Source organism: Maylandia zebra, unplaced genomic scaffold (assembly GCF_041146795.1).
Source record: "Maylandia zebra isolate NMK-2024a unplaced genomic scaffold, Mzebra_GT3a scaffold12, whole genome shotgun sequence".
NCBI lineage: Eukaryota > Metazoa > Chordata > Actinopteri > Cichliformes > Cichlidae > Maylandia > Maylandia zebra.
In genome coordinates, this window is record NW_027490042.1 from 361,683 (window position 1) to 380,810 (window position 19,128).

The following is a 19,128-nucleotide window of genomic DNA, read 5'->3' on the forward strand; positions in this document are numbered from 1 at the left end:
TTTTCTGATTTTTTAGCTGGGATTATGCCCAACTATGATAGTGTTCTTATTGTTGGAGATTTTAATATACATGTATGCTGTCCTGATAAGCCACTGGTAAAGGACTTTTTAAGCCTTACTGACTCTTTTAGCCTGGTACAGTCCGTACGTGGCCCTACACATGAGCACGGACACACACTGGACCTTGTTCTGTCATATGGTCTGCCTGTCACTGACTTGGAGATTTGTGACTGTGCACTCTCAGATCATATGCCTGTGTTATTCAACGTTGGTTTGACATATACCGCAGTTAAACCTGCTGCTACTCGGTGCTGTCGGGTTATTAACCCCGCCACTGCTGCGCAGTTTTCTGCTGCTTTTAATCAGCTCGGCGGGCCTTCTGACTTTGTTTCCTCTGACACAGAAGACCTACATTCCTGGTTTAATTCTTGCTGTCAAAAAATCATGGACTCTGTGGCTCCTTTAAAAACCAGGCAGCTTAAGGCTAAACCTGAGCCTTGGTTTAATGAGAGCAGTCGTGCTGTTAAGAGGGAATGTCGTCGAGCAGAACGGAGGTGGAAAAAGGATAAACTGCATGTATCATTTCAAATTCTCAAAGACTGCTGGCATCGCTACCAGAACACTGTTAAAGAGGCAAAAAGGGAATATTTTGCAAATATTATTTCTTCCAACTGTCATAACCCACGTGTGTTATTTAGGACCATTGACACTGTTCTTAATACTCCTTTGAATGTCTGTTTGGAAGTTTCTCCTGAGATTTGCAATGATTTTCTGAACTTTTTTATTGAAAAGGTTGTCACCATCAGGGCTCTTATCACAGCTCCTGACTCTGACCCCTCTGTCTCTGTCCCTTGCGCTGCTGTTTTCACTCAGTTTGAGCTTGTGACGCTCTCCTCTTTAGAGGATGTGGTTCGCCATATTAAGCCCACAGGTTCCCCACGGGATCCTGTCCCTCCACAATTCTTTAAAGAAATTTTTCCTAGTATACAACAGTATGTCCTTGACATTATTAACAGCAGTCTGTCTTCTGGTGTGGTTCCTGCAAATTTCAAACATGCAGTAGTACAGCCACTGCTTAAGAAACCTGGCCTTGATCACACAGTTTTAGCGAACTATAGGCCTATTTCCAAGCTGCCTTTAGTCTCCAAGGTTTTAGAGAAAATTGTTTTTAGTCAACTGAAAGATTTTCTAGATGAAAATGGGATCTTTGAGGTTTTTCAGTCAGGTTTTAAAACCCTTCACAGCACAGAATCTGCATTACTAAGGGTTTTTAATGACATCCTTCTGGCATGTGATTCTGGTAACCATGTTGTTCTTGTCTTGCTTGACCTAACTGCTGCCTTTGACACAGTAGACCACAATATTTTAATTTCTCGATTACATGATGTAGTGGGTATTGGTGGCACTGCACTCAATTGGTTTAGGTCTTATTTGTCAGATAGAACTTTCTCTGTCAGCCTTCTCGGTTACGAATCGTCTTCTGCTCCTCTGTCATGTGGTGTCCCACAGGGCTCAATTTTAGGGCCACTGCTCTTTTCTCTGTATCTACTGCCTCTGGGTTCTATCCTTAGAAGGCATGGGATCTCATTTCACTGTTATGCCAAATTTATTTGACACTAAAACGCAAGGATGCCATCTCCATAAAACCTCTCTTGACATGTCTAGATGACATTAAAGCTTGGTTGGCTCGAAACTTTTTAAATTTTAATAAAAAGAAAACAGAAGTGTTGGTGTTTGGACCCAGTGGTCCCTGTGAGTCCTCCTCTGTTGTTTTAGGATCCCTGGAAGTCTATTTTAAATCTGTTGTTACTGACCTTGGTTTTAAGTTGGACAGTGATTTTAAATTGGACAACCAAATCAGAGCAGTGGTGAAGTCCAGTTTTTATCATTTAAGGCGACTGGCAAGACTAAAATCTTTTCTTTCGAGGCAGCACCTTGAAACAGTGATCCATGCTTTTATTTCTTCCCGCCTGGACTACTGTAACTCACTTTATGTGTGGGTCAGTCAGTCATTGCTCTCACGTCTGCAGCTGGTTCAAAATGCGGCTGCACGACTCCTAACAGGAACTCGATAAAGAGAGCATATAACCCCCGTGCTGGCCTCTCTGCACTGGCTGCCTGTGTCTTTTAGAGTTAATTTTAAAATTCTTATGTTTGTTTTTAAATGCCTACACAGTCTTGCCCCGCCTTACCTCTCTGAGCTTCTTCATCCCCACATACCCTGTCGGTCTCTCAGGTCAGCTGACCAGCTGCTCCTGGAGGTACCGAGATCCAGGAGGAAGCTCAGAGGGGACAGGGCCTTCTCTATTGTGGCTCCAAAATTATGGAATAATTTGCCCATGCATGTTAGAGAGGCCCCTTCACTGTCCACTTTTAAATCACGTCTTAAAACCCACTTTTATTCCTTGGCTTTTAACCTCAGTGAGACTTAGTTTCTTTTTTTAATGCAGTAGTTATTTAATTAATGATTTCACTCTTCTTTTATTTGTTTTTTATTTATATCTCATGTAATTTTATTTTACAGTTCCAATGTACAGCACTTTGTGTCAGCTGTGGTTGTTTTAAAGTGCTTTATAAATAAAGTTGATGATGATGACCTTCACTCAGCCCTCACACATCTGGACACTAGAGACTCATACGTTAGAAAGCTGTTCATAGACTTCAGTTCAGCATTCAACACCATCATTACCTAGTAACTCATTCACAAACTGGATCTGCTGGGGATCAGCACCTCGCTGTGTAACTGGCTGCTGGATTTCCTGACAGGAAGACAGCAGACAGTACGGGTCAGCAGCAACACCTCCAGCCCAATAACACTGAATACGGAGGCTCTCCAAAGATGTGTGTTGAGCCCCCTTCTCTTCACTCTGCTGACCCACGACTGCACACTATCACACAGCTCCAACTTTTTCATCAAGTTTGCAGACGAAACATCTGGGTAGGTCACATCAGCAATAATGATGAGATCTACTACAGGGGTGAAGTTAACCATCTGGCAGAGTGGTGCAGCAACAACAACCTGTCCATGAATGTGGAGAAGACCAACAGCGACTCCCTCCGCAAACTGAGAAGCGCAAGAGATTCAGCCCCCATTATGAGCACCTTCTACAGAAGCACCATTGAGAGTATCCTCACCACCTGCATCACTGTATGGTATGACTCCTGCGCTGGGTCCTGCAGGAAAAAAATTACAACTGGTAGGGAGAGCAGCGGAGAGGATTGTGTCGACCTCTCTTCCCTCCCTCCCCAGGAGATCGTTTGCCTAATCCGGAAGGTCCTCTGCCTTACAGGTGACTCTCCTCATCCCTTCAACAGCTTCTTCAGTTTACTGCCATCAGGAAGGATACTGAAGAGCCTCCAGGCCAGAACCAGCAGACTGAGAGACAGCTTTGTCCATCAGGCTGTCAGGAAGCTGACCATCTTTGAATTGAGAAGGGAGGCCCATCTTTCGCCATCTTACAATGCTGTGATTGCAGCCATTCCCCAACTCTCTGTGAATGGTACTCATGGCCATTGATCAGTAGGCTATGATTAGTAGTCGTTGATCAATGGTCATACGAATTTGCATATTAACAATCATGGAACTGACCTCCCAGCCCATTGTTCCTTCAGTGGTGCTAGTTTCAGTCACTCCACAAATTTACTGTTTATAAGATTTGGGGAAACCTGCAGTCAGCTGAGACTGAAGAAGTCACTTGGATGAGTGACGAAATGTTTCTCCCACTGAAAACGCTACGAACAGATGAACAGAATCAACCTTTTGAGATTTATTTACCTGGATGATTGAGCACGCATCAAGACCTTATTTTATTAATATCTTTAAAATGATAGCAGCACAAACAAAAATATTTTGCTTGTATGTGTATGTGTTAATGAGAGCAAATTAAAATTTCATGGAGAATGATTGAAATTTGCAGTGGCACCGTGGATGCACCCTTTGACGAAAACTCAAAAGCAACACAATTTGCAAAATTACAACACCTGGAAATGGCAGACGTCTTGTTGGGTTAGTGTCAATGGGTCCCTGACCCTTTTTGCACTCTAGTTAAGTTGCACGGGTACAAAATTTCATAGATGTAGCTCAAACTATATGCCCCTAGTACTGCATAATATCCTGCACAGGTGGTGCTCTAGAGCCATTTTGAAACACTCATGTATGAATCGATTAAAATACAGAAAGTTTTGCCATACGATTACAGTAAGGCCTTCACACTGCGACTACGCTAACCCCCAAAAAACAGTGTCCAACAGACACATGTAGATTCAGAGCTGGTTTTGGTAACTTCTCTAAATATTGCACTTTCTAACCTTGGGGCAAATTTGCCATGGTTTCCAAATGAGTGCATCAGACCAGCAAACTTCCAGTTTTGCTTTTTAGTCACATTTGCTGTTAATCAGTTAATCAAGTACATATGATTAGCAGCATATGATTGTATATTCTTTTTTGCCTTTTGATCCCTGTCATACATGCATATGCCAGTAAAGTTTGCATTTTGATATCGAATAAAGACTCTGTTCTGGCAAGTGTTACTGCTTTAATAATTAAATAAAATGTTTTATGGTATTTACTCAATATGAACCTTGTTTAAAAACAAGCTTAAGAGCTTAAATACAATTTTTTTTTAAGTATAATTATTATTTTGGCTCCATGGTGGTGCGGTGGTTAGCACTATCACCTCGTAGCAAGAAGGTTCATGTGGAGTTTATAAGTCAATATTCCTCAGGGTACCCCGGCTTCTAGTCTAAAGACATGTCCTGTATGTTATGTTGGTATGTGAATTTGTCATGTATGGAAGGTATAAAAATACATCGATACTATGAATTCAATGAATGAATTCATACTAAAGAGAAATATCAGGAAATGTCAAACAGCAGAAAAATCTGTTTAGTATCTGAAATGATATATCTTCCTACAAAGGATGTTTCAAAAAGACCAGATGCTTTATTCTAGCTGAACTAAAGCTGTGTTCTCTCCCCCCAAAAAGGAGCTAAATTGAAAGAGGTGGTTGCTGGTTCCATTTCCTGTCTGAACCTTCACTGACCTTTTAAAGCAAAAGAGGGTTTGTTTTTTTTTTGCATCTGCTTTGATCTGCTGGGAACAAAGACAGAATGCTCCCAACCACTACAGCAAATGGCTAAACACACACAAACACACACATACAAACCTGTTGGACAGAAACAAACAGTAGACACTTGAAAGCTAAAGTAGATTTAGTTGATAGGTATCATACAAGAAATGCAAATCCTAACACACATTGCTGAATTTTTATTGTATTAATTTCCTTCATGCTCAACTTCAAAGCAAGTCTTCACCTCAAAATGTGTGATTCACCTTATTGTCCTTAGTTACAGCTATTACAACAGCTGTTCAAACAGACTCACAGGAGTGTGCACACAAAATAAAATAAAATAAAGGAATAATTACATGGAGCTTGGGTTCACCTGTAGCATGAATCCTGCTGCAGGTGAACCCAGTACAACACACATTATTACTTATTATGGTTATTGGATACGTGGTTTATTATAGAATTTTATTATATTTATTTTATTATTTTATTATAGAGTTTTTATTACAGAGTCTGAGCTGCTGTTATTTCAGCTTTGCCTAGCTTGTCCAGCTCTGCTCATACTTCACCCCTTGCCAGGTCTCAGTGTCCTAGTCAGATAGGGGAGGCATGATTAGATGATGATGATCTGCTGTGTTGGCCAGGCTCTCTGACACTGCTCCCTGAAAACAACCACTCCACCCCTCCCAAGCTGAGCCACTGACCACAAACCTGCAACATCACCTTGAACTTGATCTGAACAGAGGGTGAATGGGAGTCACAGGGGGTTATAGCAAAGAGAGTCAACCATCCACCAAACACTCTTTTAACAGTGCTGTACTGGGCTTCCCGGTCTGACAGTTTCCTGCTGATGAACACAACCAGGCGGTTGGCCACTCCATATCTGCTGGTGTGCTCCACAGAGGGCTTTCTGAACCTGTAGCACTGCTCTGGTCACTGGACCAGATTTGGGGCACATTTTTGGGTGCGGTCAGTTAAAGGGCAGGTCAGCTCAACGTAGTTCGGCATAAACTGGCACTAACAGCTGGCCAGTCCCAAAAATGGCCTTACCTCTGTTTTGGTCTTGTGATGTGGGCTGGATGTGGTGGCTGTTGTTTTGTCTGTCTGTGGGGGCACTTCCTCACCTCAAAGCGGTACCCCAGATACTGTACCTCTCTCCATCCATAAGTCTGTGAAGGTTCTCAGTCATCCAGGCCATCGTAGTCGGACTTCTTCAAGAAGTTAAGATGCTTTTCTTTCCAAGCCCTTCTCTGTCCATTAGCACACTTCTTTGGGTTTGCTGTGAGCTCTACCTCTACCTTGAGCCCGGCCTTGAAAGGTGACTGGGGCTCTGGACAAGCTGAACAGAAGTGTGATGAATTGGTAATTGGTATTTTTTTCCTTGGACTCTGGGGCAAGGGAATCTGCCAGTAGCCCTTGGCCAAAACCAGCACCGTGAAAAAGTGAGTCGTGTCTAACCAGTGCAGAGCAGAGCTCATCGACCCAGGGCATGTGGTAAGCGTCAAAATGTGACACCTCATTCACCTCGCGGTAGTCAACACAAAACTGTCCTGACCCATCTTTCTTCACCACAAGAACTATGGGCTACACCATGCACTGTGCCACTCTTCTATCACCCTCATCTCCAACATAGCAACCAATTCTTTCTGAACTATTTGCCACTTATGTTCAGTTAATCTGTAGGGCTGTGAATGCACCATCACCCGTGGGTGGGTTTCAGAATGGTGCCCTATGAGAGTAGTGTAACTGGCAGGGCTAAATCCTGTTGCAATGCAGCAACATCCACTCTCTGGGCTGGTGTGAGATGGTCATCGCAAAGGAGCGAGAATGGAATATTAGAATTTGGCACCTCAGACCCCAACTTTTCTTGATCCGTAACCAGGTTCACCAGAAAAACAGGTTCAACCTCTCTCCACACTATCAGCAGTCAATACATTTGACAAGCTAATGAATACTTACAGATAACTGCCTGGGTGGGAATTAGTACAGTATACAAATCTTAGAATCTTTATGGCTGTAGAGTTCTTGGCTCCAGTCAAACTGTCCCCAGTGCTCTGGTTGCTTTTTGAAGCCTGTGGAACATTTCCTGGGAATGATGGAGTGAACTCAAGATAAGCCAAGTAGACTTATGTGTGCAAGCACATTACTTTCCAAAAGCCAAAGCAAAATGATGGAAAGAAGGGTGATTGGATATAACAATAAAGATTTTAAAAAATGTGAGGGTGGTACATGTGTGGTCAGGTGTGGATTGGGGGGAGAAATCAGCTCTGAGCCCCTTCTTGGTTGCAGTGGTGATGATCAGACAGACAACGCTATGATCTGCAGTGAGTGTTTGGTGTTGACAGATGAGAATCTGTAGAGGTGGAGGCATGTTCTTGAGAGAAGATGAACGAGTCAATAGAAGCATGTACATGTATGCGAAGAAGACAGAGGCTGGTGTAATAGTTAAAGAGCAGAAAGAGTGAAAGCTGATTAGTTTAAATACCTGTGGTCAGCAAGGCACTGTGCACAACAGAGGTGAAGAAGAGAGTTTTTGAGAGAAGATTGTCGTGAAATGTACTATGATGTATGGTTTGGACATGGTGCTGCTGACTAAAGACAGGAAGTGAAGATTGAGGTGGCAGAAATGATGATTTTCATTGGGATTGACAGGAGGGACAAGATTAGAAATAACTATATCAGAGGGACAGGTCAGGCTGAGCAGTTTGAAGATAAACGTAGACGTAGTGTTTTCAGCGGGAGAAACATGTTGTCACTCATCCAAGTGACTTCCCGTTCTTTCCCCAATCTTATAAACAGCAACCTGCATATTAATGTTTAAGGAACTGACCTCCCAGCCCATTGTTCCTTCAGTGGGCTGGTTTCAGTCATTATGCAAATGTACTGTTTATAAGTCTGGGGAAACCTGCAGTCAGCTGGGACTGAAGAAGTCACTTGGATGAGTGACGAAATGTTTCTCCCACTGAAAACGCTACGTCCAGATGAACAGAATCAACTTTTGGGGATTTACTTACCTGAATGATTGAGCATGCATCAAGACGATTTGAAGGAGGAAAAGTAAAGGTTTGGTGGGGTGAACCAAGATCACAAAATTTCCGCTGGGAGGTGTGAAGGGCTGATAACTAAGGCCTTATTTTCCAAGTCATTTAGTTTTGAGAAGGCTTTAGCCCTCAATAACTGAAACTTATTCAAATCAACAAGAATTGAAGAATCCTTGATCACCAGGGTTCAATTAAAGATGTAGTGGAGTATTATCAACATTTTCATACCAGCATTTAATTTTATTTTCCAGTTAATTCCACTGTAAGTTGCATAATTAGGAGATAATTAGGAGATTTGCTAATGACGTCAAGGAAATATGAGATAATTTAGCGTTCAAAAGTTACTTTGAAGAGTCTAATAAAGGTTATCATCTTATCTTATCTTATCTTTTGATCAGTTCCCATGAACTATAAAATATAAGTAGTATTGTTGCCAGACAGTTGTAAGATTTAGTTGGAATATAGAAAAGCCATGAATGCTACAAAGGAAATGTGTTATTTTTTTATTGCTCAAACTTTTGTGGGTTTTAAAACTGCCGCAGTTTTGGGAAAACAAAGGACAGTGAGAGCCAAAGTCACTGGAGAATCCCTGTCACAGGATAAAATTGGAAAAGTGAGGGCAGCCTCTTTGTGGGCCTGCACAGTGTTCAAGCTGGAGCGAAGGAGGAGAAGGGAAGAAAAAAGAGGCACGTTTGGAAGGGATACTGGTGTCACAGTAAGGTCCCTGGCTTGGGACACTGTGAGAAAATATTTTGATCCTATTTCTACTTCCCTTGCTTGCTTTCTGACAATTTTATTATTCTTTTTTTTTCTCTCTTCCCTAATTCCAAAATAGGATACAGCTGAAGCCAGAGAAAGGAGGGTGAAGATAAAAACAGTGGGAGAAACCAGCAAAGGAAACCCCCTGGTAGGCTCCATCAGTGCATGTGCATAAGAGTTTGAGACTGAGGTTGCTAAGTGGAGCCACAAAGGCATCTTTCCACTGCCATGGGGTAAGTACAATGCATGAGTGAGGATGGGGGTTGCCCATTTAGACAGACCGCAGCCACATTGAACCATGGGAGAGTTCACTGTTTTGTGTGTGTTGAAGAGAGTGATGGAGGAAGGAGTGGTTTGTAAGGAAGTGGAAGAGTTTGTGTGCGACACTCTGTGGTGAAACAGAGCGCTCATGCTGTGTGTGACAGTTACTTGAATATACTTGTTACTATAATTGACTACATCATGGAACAATCTGAGTGTAACTCTTTCTGAGACATTTTTACAACACCCTGAAAGAAAAGTGGTTTTGGCATTTATTAAAAAACACAAAACTGCTGCCTCACAGCTGCAAAGGGGAATTTTAAGTACTGTCAGTAAGTCTTTCTTTCTTTCTTTCTTTCTTTCTTTCTTTCTTTCTTTCTTTCTTGTTCCAATTGTTTGTCCTCTAGTAGTGTGGCTTTAGTAGAGTGCCAGGCTGAGTCTGTCAGCTCTCACACTTTGACAGCCCCTCCTCTTGGATGATTTTTCATGTCTTACCGTAGCCGCCCACAGAAGCTAACATTAACAAACACATGCTGTCCCTTGAAAAAAAAGAAAGGTCTGTGCAAATCCCACAGTCCTGCGTCGTACGGCACCACTTCCAACGAGGTCGTGGGACTTCTGGGATGAATCTGAACTGAGTCCAGGGACTAGGGGACCAAGCTTGAAAGACAGCCAGGAAATCCTCACCTTTGACCCCCTTTCCCTTCTTTAAAGAGTGGACTACTATGATTGGAAATGGAGAGTCTGAAGGGAAGTGGAGAATTTGACTGGCTTACCGGTTGGTTTTATTTTTGTATTCTCCATCTGTCCCCTGTCTCTGTCCCCTCTGCTTTTGGTTTCTTTTTCACCATTTCAAGGTCACATTCTTTCTATCTTCTATAACTTAACACACATAAACACCAGACATCTTATTTTTTTTCCCACATTTTCCCCTCTTAGCCACTAAAATAAGTCATTAGTTCTGATAACTTATCACTGAGGTTAACAACACAAGTGTGCTGAGTTCTTAAAGTCAAGCATGAGTTTGTTCTGACTATATAAGGCCTCTGCTCCTGCTCCTCGTTCTGCAATTTGGCCTACTTAGTGGTGAAAATATCTCAAGAGGCCTTTTTGCTTTGGTTTTACTACACAAGACATTAATGCTTATCTGCTGAGATCTTTGATGCTCTTTTAGAGGTTTGTTTTTTTTAAAGTAGAGCATTGGGGTGGTTAGTGCTGAGTGTAGATTTGTGTACAGTGGAGATATATTAAGAATCGTGGCAAACAAGGCAAAGTGGAAACATTTTCAACCTCTAAAGTGATGGTTAGTATCCAGCTGAGCTGTTCAAAAGATTGAGAGCTTCATTTGAATTTGCTTCATTAACTAATTCGCAATACCACAACCACAAGATGAGAGTGACAGAACCACTTGTAACATTAATTTATGTATATATATATATATATATATATATACATATATATATATATATATATATATATATATATATATGTATATGTATATACATATTACAACAGATGAAATAATACACCATACAAAATGTGGAGCATCTTGTTGTAAAATTGCCTGCTATCAGGTTTGCACAACATTATAGGATTGTAAACATCTTGCGGCTCTTTCCGCTCTCGTCTGCTGTTGCTCTGAACTACAAGGTAGCAAAGTTAGCAAAGAGAGAGACTATGAGTTAGAGAAAGTTGGTTATCTTGCAAGTATCCAGTAAACAATGCATGCTAAGAATCTTTATTTCCTGAGTAAAATCTGCATAATATTATTTTTTGCACCTCTATTAGACCAGGACTACAGCCTTTGTTGTCATGTTCACCAATAAACACTTAAGAGCAATGCTGATAAGTTTGTTAAGTGTAGTAATTTTACAGTAACAGTACATTCAGCAACTTGACAGTTCTGGTATGTGGTAAGCAGTGTTGGGTAAGTTACTTTAAATTAGTAACTTAGTTACATTACTAGTTACTTCTAGCAAAAGTAACTCAGTTACTTCAAGTTACTCGTTACTTTCAGAGTAACTAGTTACTAGGGAAAGTAACTTTGGTTTTACTCAGAATTCTCTTGTTAATGTGTTGCTTCCGTAACTGGATACCCAGCCAGACTGCCAGTCTTCTAGCTTGCTTACATGCCACAAGTGCACTGTGCCACCTACCAATAGAAAGGAAAGAATAATGTGCACATTTCCACGAGAGAAATCCCACACCTGATTCTATCCTAGCCTGCTTTTTACATCCAACACAAAAACTGCAGTCGTGGTGCTTTCGATTGTACTCAGAACTCGGAAATTCTGCCTTCTGAATAGGAAGATGTAGGTAACACCAGACTGCAGATGGACTGGGACAAAAAAATCGTCCCGGGCATTTTGACTAGAGGCCGGCCCACCATTATAGGAAAAATCATAAAGCCTTTGAATGAAAATAAACGCTGTTGTGACAGTGATGTACACTGTTTTGATGGTATATATGCATCAATCTATCAATCGTTTGTTGTAAGACTCAGATAATTATTTTTTTAAAAGTGAGACATTTTAAATGAGAATAAGAAAGAAAAGTATTTCTTTGTGCCCCCCTTTCCCTGTTAATGCCCTACATGGACCCCTGGCAACACTTTGCTAGACCCGCCCCTGCACAGTTACCAGCTGTCAGCGTAAAAAAGGATCCTGGTGTTATTTGTCTCTCAGAAACAGTTCATAACTTCCCTTCAACTCATTCATGTCACCTAAAAGGTAAACCTGTTTCTCCATCACCTGCTCAGCTCTGATGATTCAGTAAGGACATCTCCTGGTTTCATCTTCATGTTTCCCTCTCATCACATAACCAAACCGATATCATGACCAGCAGGTTTACAGCTGTGGCTCCAGCAAACATCAGCTGATACTAGAAATTAATATTAAATAAATTCTAACAACAGCTGATCAAACGTGCTGCTGTTGTTTATAGAAACTCCGTCATGCTAGCTAGAAAAAGTCAGCATAACGAAAATAAACTCCACCTAAACTTGGTTCATATCTGACCCAGATGGACTGCAGGTAATAACTACTTACCTGAAGTTCTGTTCACCTGACACTCTCGGACCAGCGGCCGCTTCGGGTCTCTCCTCTTGCCTCCCTTTTCCTTCATCCACCTGCTGGCTTCCTCCACTCGCTAATGTTACTGAATCTGTGGAAGCTCCGCGATAGCCACCACACGAAGTAACGAATAACGAGCCTATCTAAATCCCAGTAACGAGTAACGTGTTCCCGGTTTTGGCATAATAACTAGTTACCGTGCTCGTTACCACAATAATAACGTAGTTACTGTAACGCGTTACTTAATAACGCGTTAGTCCCAACACTGGTGGTAAGTGGTTTCTTTTCTCCCAACCCTCAGAAAAACTACAAAGAAATTTCTGTCTTGGTTTCTGTGGCTTAAGAATTTGCCTAAAATGTGTATTTTTCTGTTCTTGTTTCAAGTTTGCTGGATATGTAAAATGGCTCCTTATTAACATGGCGGTGTTAACACGTTTAAAAGGTGATAACTCAACATATTCTACAGGGTGGGCCATTTATATGGATACACCGTAATAAAATGGGAATGGTTGGTGATATTTAAGTCCTGTTTGTGGCACATTATGTGAACTCCTCAAGATGGGTGGTGACCATGGTGGCCATTTAGAAGTCGGCCATCTTGGATACAACTTTTGTTTTTTCAATAGGAAGAGGGCCATGTGACACATCAAACTTATTGGTAATGTCACAAGAAAAACAATGGTGTGCTTGGTTTCAACAGTCATATGTGTTTATAGAAGAATATATTTGCTTTCTCTCTCTCCCTCCCTCTAGCGGGTGCAGATCCTTTCGGGTGTAACAGTTTGATTAATGGCCCTGCTCTTCAGCTAGATTTAGATTGAGCTTGCCCAGCTTGGAAGTTATTGCTTTATAATAGGAACATGTAAGCAAAGGCCATGTGCTTTTCGTCACTCCAGGAGCAACAATTACATAATGAAGAAGGAAAGAAAAAAGTAGGATCAAAGGTTTACATATAGGCCTTGTTTGAATATGGACAAGTGTTGGCACAAGTTTGTATTTGTGTTCTTTGGTTCACGTTTCCAGTGCCTTCTTTCACCCAATCCTCTTCTTCCTCTCTTCTTTTGGTTTGTTGAGGTTACACGAGTCACCTATTCCCTCTGGAGGTGACACTAATGGAGCAAAGTTCCCGTTCTGTGGATCCCAAGTTTCCATTTTACGATGAGAGCTATTCCAAGCCATCTCCAAGATGAGATTAAAACAAAAACTGCATTTTGATGAGAGAAAGAGAGAATGAAATGAACAGATGTGTAAAAGTTATTAATACTCACAGTTTTCACCCATATCTTAAGAGCCTTACTCATTAAGAGCAATACTGTATTTTTACAATTCTGTTTTACACTTTAAAATATCTGTTTTTCACTCAAGCTTTAGAAAACCTTTAATGGAGCACAGTGTCAAAACGTGATTTACACTTAGAGGCGGTTCTCCACGGTACCTTTCAAAAGATATAACAGCACAGAGCCTGACTCTAGGACAAGTTTCCGCTGCAGAGGTGAAGTGTCAGCCAGCCAGGCGCCTTTGCGTTTATGTGAGCTGGGTAATAGATTCACTGAATCTGTGAATGGGGAGAATAAACAGAATCAAGTCCATGAAAGGAAGGTGAATCAAAGGATAGCTTATTATGACCCTGGCCAGAGTCGTCCCTTGACTGTTAGAGATGAAGATTTATAGTCACGCCTGCTGTAGATCACTGGTAATAAGGAGCAAGCACTCAGAACTTCAAAAATGTAATACAGGTCTTACATAAATTATTATATTAAAAATAATAGTAATTATATATAATATTTAAAAATATCTGCTGACCTTGGGCAGATTGGATATAAATATTCAGCTTTAGATGAAGTTTATATAGAACAAAATTAGAATATTAGAAACAGCAAAGTCATACTTACTTTTCCAAGATCCTTCTAAAACTATATCCACCACTTATTCCTTTCATTTGAGTAGTATAGCCACAATGGGATGCTGTTCCTTTATTTTGTGTAATTTGTAAAAACTTTTGCTTCAGAAATTTGAATGGAAACTGATATTGTACCGTTTTTCCCAACACTTTATTATGCGACTTTTATGTGCTAAATGTTTGGCCTGCCACACAAGACCATAATGACTTAGGTTCAGCCACAAATTAGCGTCATTTTATTGACTTGCTGCCAGAACCAGCTGACTCCCACAGCATCAGCAGAAATGATGAGGGCAGTGAGCTGGTGATCTAACCCAAAATCCCATGTATATAATAAGGTTACTGTTCCTACTGGACTGTTGTGGTTGGTATAGGCTGTGCCCTCACCTGGATAGCCCTTTATGTGTGTTTAAAAAAAGTTGTTATGTTATCCTGTTCTGGTGAATAAAATACTATACATGGACACTTTCAGAACATTTTTAAAACATTTTTGTCAAAATTTAACAGATTATTAGATTTATTAATATTAAATTTATAAAGTTTCAAGAACATCAATTTCAGCAAAAACAATAAATGCACTAGGGGCAATAATATTAATCCTTATGTATTTGTAATGACAAAGTCTAACGTCATATTTACATGATATAAAATGACATTTAAAAGGTACAGGGAGACAGCAAACCTTATGAACAGTTTGTGACACACTTAGGACTGCAGCTAACAGTAATGAGATGATAAGGGATTGCATGGTGTTTGTCAGAGGTTGCTAAGTGCCAGTTCTGATTTAATACTGTGCAAAGCAATAGATATTGCTAGGTCTTACAAACTGGCACAAGCACAACTCAAAACAATCAATAGCTGCCATAGTCTGAAGATACAGACAGTTCATGAATCAAAGGAAGCAGTCTGGTTAAGCTTGGCATACACTGTATGATTTTTGGCCATTTTGAGACGATTTTTCAGTCGTGCGACCGTTTTAGGGATCGGCCCGAGTTTCGCCTTAATCGTGTGTCGTGCATCATATAGTACACATGGGGTAACGAGAAGCGATTAACACCTCACGACCAGCTCCCGATCAGCAATCGTATGGTCGCAAGAAAATGTTTGAAATGTCTGAAATCCTGTCGCCCCTCGTGGGGTATCAACACAAGCTCTCACACTGTGCACACACAAACACAGAAATAGAAGTGAAAAGATGGAGTAGCACGACAGTGCAGTCTTTGATCTGGACACAAGCGATGGAGGCACAACTTCTAGAACTTTGGCAAGCTCATCTGAGCCTTTTCCATGTGGCCTAAAATTATCACGACCACAACAACCGTGAAAAGAGACGGACGGACGTAAAGAGACGAGAGACAGATTTTGTGTTATAACCTTCATGTTATGGACGCAGAGTGTGAGCACTCAGGTCGCATCAGAGCATGTGAGACCATGCATCGTGACAGACGAACTTCTAACCCCTGCGATTCAATCGTACAGATTGACCAGCAGCTAAATAAGACGACTGAAAAAAATCGCACAGTTTATGCCCAGCTTTAGTAAAAATTAACCTAGTGAGAATGTAGACAGTAACAATTTATTTATTGACCAAAGGGAATAACACCTGCAATACAAACATGTTTGCAAACATGCCAATTGGACCAAACAGAACTCCATTTGTTTTTATCTTGTTTGAGCCATGAGCATGCCCACTTCATGACAAGGTCACTGAAACAAATAGTTTCAGTGGTAGTTGTTGGGTAATCCTGACTTTATGACCAATAAGATGTGAATAAGGTAATCAAACTTTCACCCTACAGCTTACCAACCTTCGACAAAATCACATCCAGGGTCAGTGAAGCATACTAAATTAGAGTCATGAATGCTAGGACAGGCTCCTGGGGCCTAAAGCTCAAAGGAATCTTCCAAGTTAACATAGGGAATTGAAAAAGACAATCAACAATGGATGCCCATGGCAAACTGTTGCTACACTTGGAATATAGAGCTGCAATCATAATGCACAAACTCAAGGAAATCTTGAAAATTGTTGTAATGGAAAATGGTTATAGTTATAATATTTGTTTTCCACTGTATGTGGTCCACCTTTACCAGGTTTTATAAGTGGTAAAGGAGGTTCTTTTTATATTTGGGTTTCTGCCAGGCAGAGGTTTCTGCTAAGTGCCACATAGCAAAATATCAGGATCTGGAGCAGACCTCCCCAGATAGAGAAGAATAAGATGAATGCCCAGGATCTGCACTGCCTCAACACATTACCTTACACCCTCTGCTGACTATTCATCTGCAGGCTGCCACACTGGCTCTAACCCAGTTAGCAGAGCGAGCATGGAGCACCAGATTCCACTGAGGAATTAGTGTATGGATGCATATTTTCAGCTAACAAATTACCTAGGAAACCTGACTGCAGTGACTGGTTCACTTTGTGAGCACTCTTGAGTGCTTTCAAAGAAGAAACACCTTAACATCTATATTTAATATACTGAAAGTATATTTTTCACTTGTGAATACGTCCGCGAGCATATAGCTGTTTACTTTTAGATCCTTTAACTAGTCTTAGTGAATAATTTTTTTAAGTTATAATATTAGTGTTAATCGATAAATGTTAACTAGTATGTTACATATTATTTACTCTTTCAAACTGAGAGCGGAGCACTGCAAGCAAGCAACATTTCATAAATGTTTTGGCTTTGTATTGTATAGCTGATTAGTATATTAGTATATTATATGATGCAAAAAAATATTACAGTTGTGTAAGAATAATTTTTTAAAAAGTGTAATGTGTAGGAAAACCTGAGGAAAAACCTGTATTGATGGGTCAGTTCAAGTTGACATGTCAGACAGAAGGTAACATATCCATTAATACAGAGGTGTAATATACCAAATCATGAGAAATAGACAGCACCCCGTAGTTTCGGGGCCAGAATTGTACAGTGGTTTCAATTTGTCTCTAAAAACAGCTCCTGCTTCTGTTGCTCCCAAAAACTCTTGCTCTTGTTCATGCCAGCAATCGCTAAAAGTGAACTTTTAACTGCTGGCACATGCCACGCTATGGTATCTTTTTGGCAGGTCACTTATATGTATGTAAATATATGATTGTGTCTTCTTCTACTGGCATTTGAATGATATATCACTACATTAGCTCAGAGATTCTCAGATTACAAAGAGGGAGATGCTGCAAGAGCTAGAAAGGATGAGACATTTTGGAGAAAACCGTTAGCAATATAAAAAATGGATGTAGCTACAACCAGTGATAATGTAGGCATCATCCACTGGTTTCTGAAGTCCTGTTTTGAGGCCTAGAAATGAATATTTCCACTCTTGCTTGGTTCCAAAAAAAACAGATGTAAGAAGGAGGGGCAATTTTGACTGTGAAAAATTAGTTTGCCACAGAAGGTCTTGCAATCCTTTTAACAGATTATATCCCCAAGAAACAAACAGAACATCTATTCCAAAACAAACCTAAGTTTTTATCCATAACTCTATCTCTGTAAACTCATCAGGAAAGTGTTTACAGAGGTCAAGTCAGAAAGTTGTTTTCCCATAGACTTGTATAGAAGCAGACAGTCTAATTCACTTCTGCATTCCCTTTATTTTTAAGAGATGACTCCAATGGGTCCAGCATGCCAATATACTGCTCAAAAAAATTTAAGAAACACTTTTTAGTCAGTGTATAGCATCAAGCTGATTAAACTCCTGCGGTATTAATTAGAGATGGACCGATCCGATATTACGTATCGGTATCGGACATAAAAAAGTGGTATCGTGCCATCTCTAGTATTAATCTGGTCAGTTAAGTAGCAGAGGTGTTTTTTAATCCGTGTTGGCTTCATTGGTGTTAATGAAATCAACAACAGGTGCACTAGAGGGGCAACAATGAGACAAGCTCCCAAAACAGAAATGGTTTAAGCGGTCAAGGGCAGTGACATTTTTTCTCCTCATCTTTTCTGACTGTTCTTTCCACTAGTTTTGCATTTAGCTAGGGTCAGTGTCACCACTAGTAGCCTGAAGAGATACTCTTAAAATGTATTTCTTTTAGTTGCAATAACATTTGCAGTGACTCCAACATAATGCTTTGTCACACTATCAATATCAACATTGTTTATTTATTTATTCATTGTATTATTTTTATTTATTGTACTTTATTGTATTTTTACTCACTCTTTCATGTGTACAATGGAAAATACAGGTTTAATGAAAATCATGAGGAGGAAAAGAAGCATTGAAATTGCTTGTGCAGCAATTTTTAGGTAATTTGCAAAAGAGATACTGAACACTTTCAGAATAGTATTCAGTATCTCTACAAAGTACTGAACACTGTAGAGGTTTTATATAGTAGATTTGACAGCTTAAAAGCAGAGATTGGTTGATGGTAGATGTTATAGATATGGGGAAAAACTAGCTCTGATGACATAAACGCAGGGACCTCAATTCAGTAGCAAGAGCTGCAGTCTGTAAATATCTATTCTGACAGACACCTGTTGACACAGTGAATGTGTAGCACTGCACATACTTGTCCTCACTGTCATGTGAACATGCAAATTGTACCAAAAAGAGGAAGCTTGTGTTTACTTTAAAGACGAGCCTTAGCAGTTATGACCCATTTAAACATGCAGTACTGAGCAACTTTCTCTGCATTTCTCTCTGAGGTTACTCAGATATTATTGATGAAAATGGGTTCTTCACCAGTCATCTCAGGCAGCAATTTTTCTCCTGTTCCCAAGCAACTAATGATCCTCTAATGGTTTCAAATCCATCTTGTGCTCGAAAGGAAGTAAGTAAGTGATTTTCCACATAGAGCAATTATTAAAAGTTGGCGTGATGGTATGATGTGCAGCATGTTTTCTTTTAAATTCTGCTTATTCCAAATTGGACTACTTGTTGTAGTTCTGTGTCATGTTTTTACAGCAAACGTTTTAGCTTGTCATTGCCGTGGAATATTAAACAAAGCCCTTGTGCAATATTCAAAATGATTGCATTCCAGTTGGGTTCCAAGTTCTTGGTGTCTTGCATGCTGGCTCACTGAGCTTGTATAA

At 40.3% G+C, this 19,128-nt stretch overlaps 1 protein-coding gene across 2 annotated transcripts in view; it reads left to right on the forward strand.

Annotated features, from left to right (window-relative positions):
• Nucleotides 1–9,045: 9,045 nt before the first annotated feature.
• The window catches only part of pde5ab (phosphodiesterase 5A, cGMP-specific, b), a gene marked incomplete at its 3' end in the record, with an annotated part of 84,575 nt that continues 74,492 nt past the window's right edge, over nucleotides 9,046–19,128 (forward strand). The window contains 1 exon segment of one of the 2 annotated variants that reach the window (XM_076881510.1): nucleotides 9,046–9,099. In XM_076881510.1, coding sequence (XP_076737625.1) covers nucleotides 9,095–9,099 — 5 coding nt within the window. 2 annotated transcript variants of the gene reach the window in all.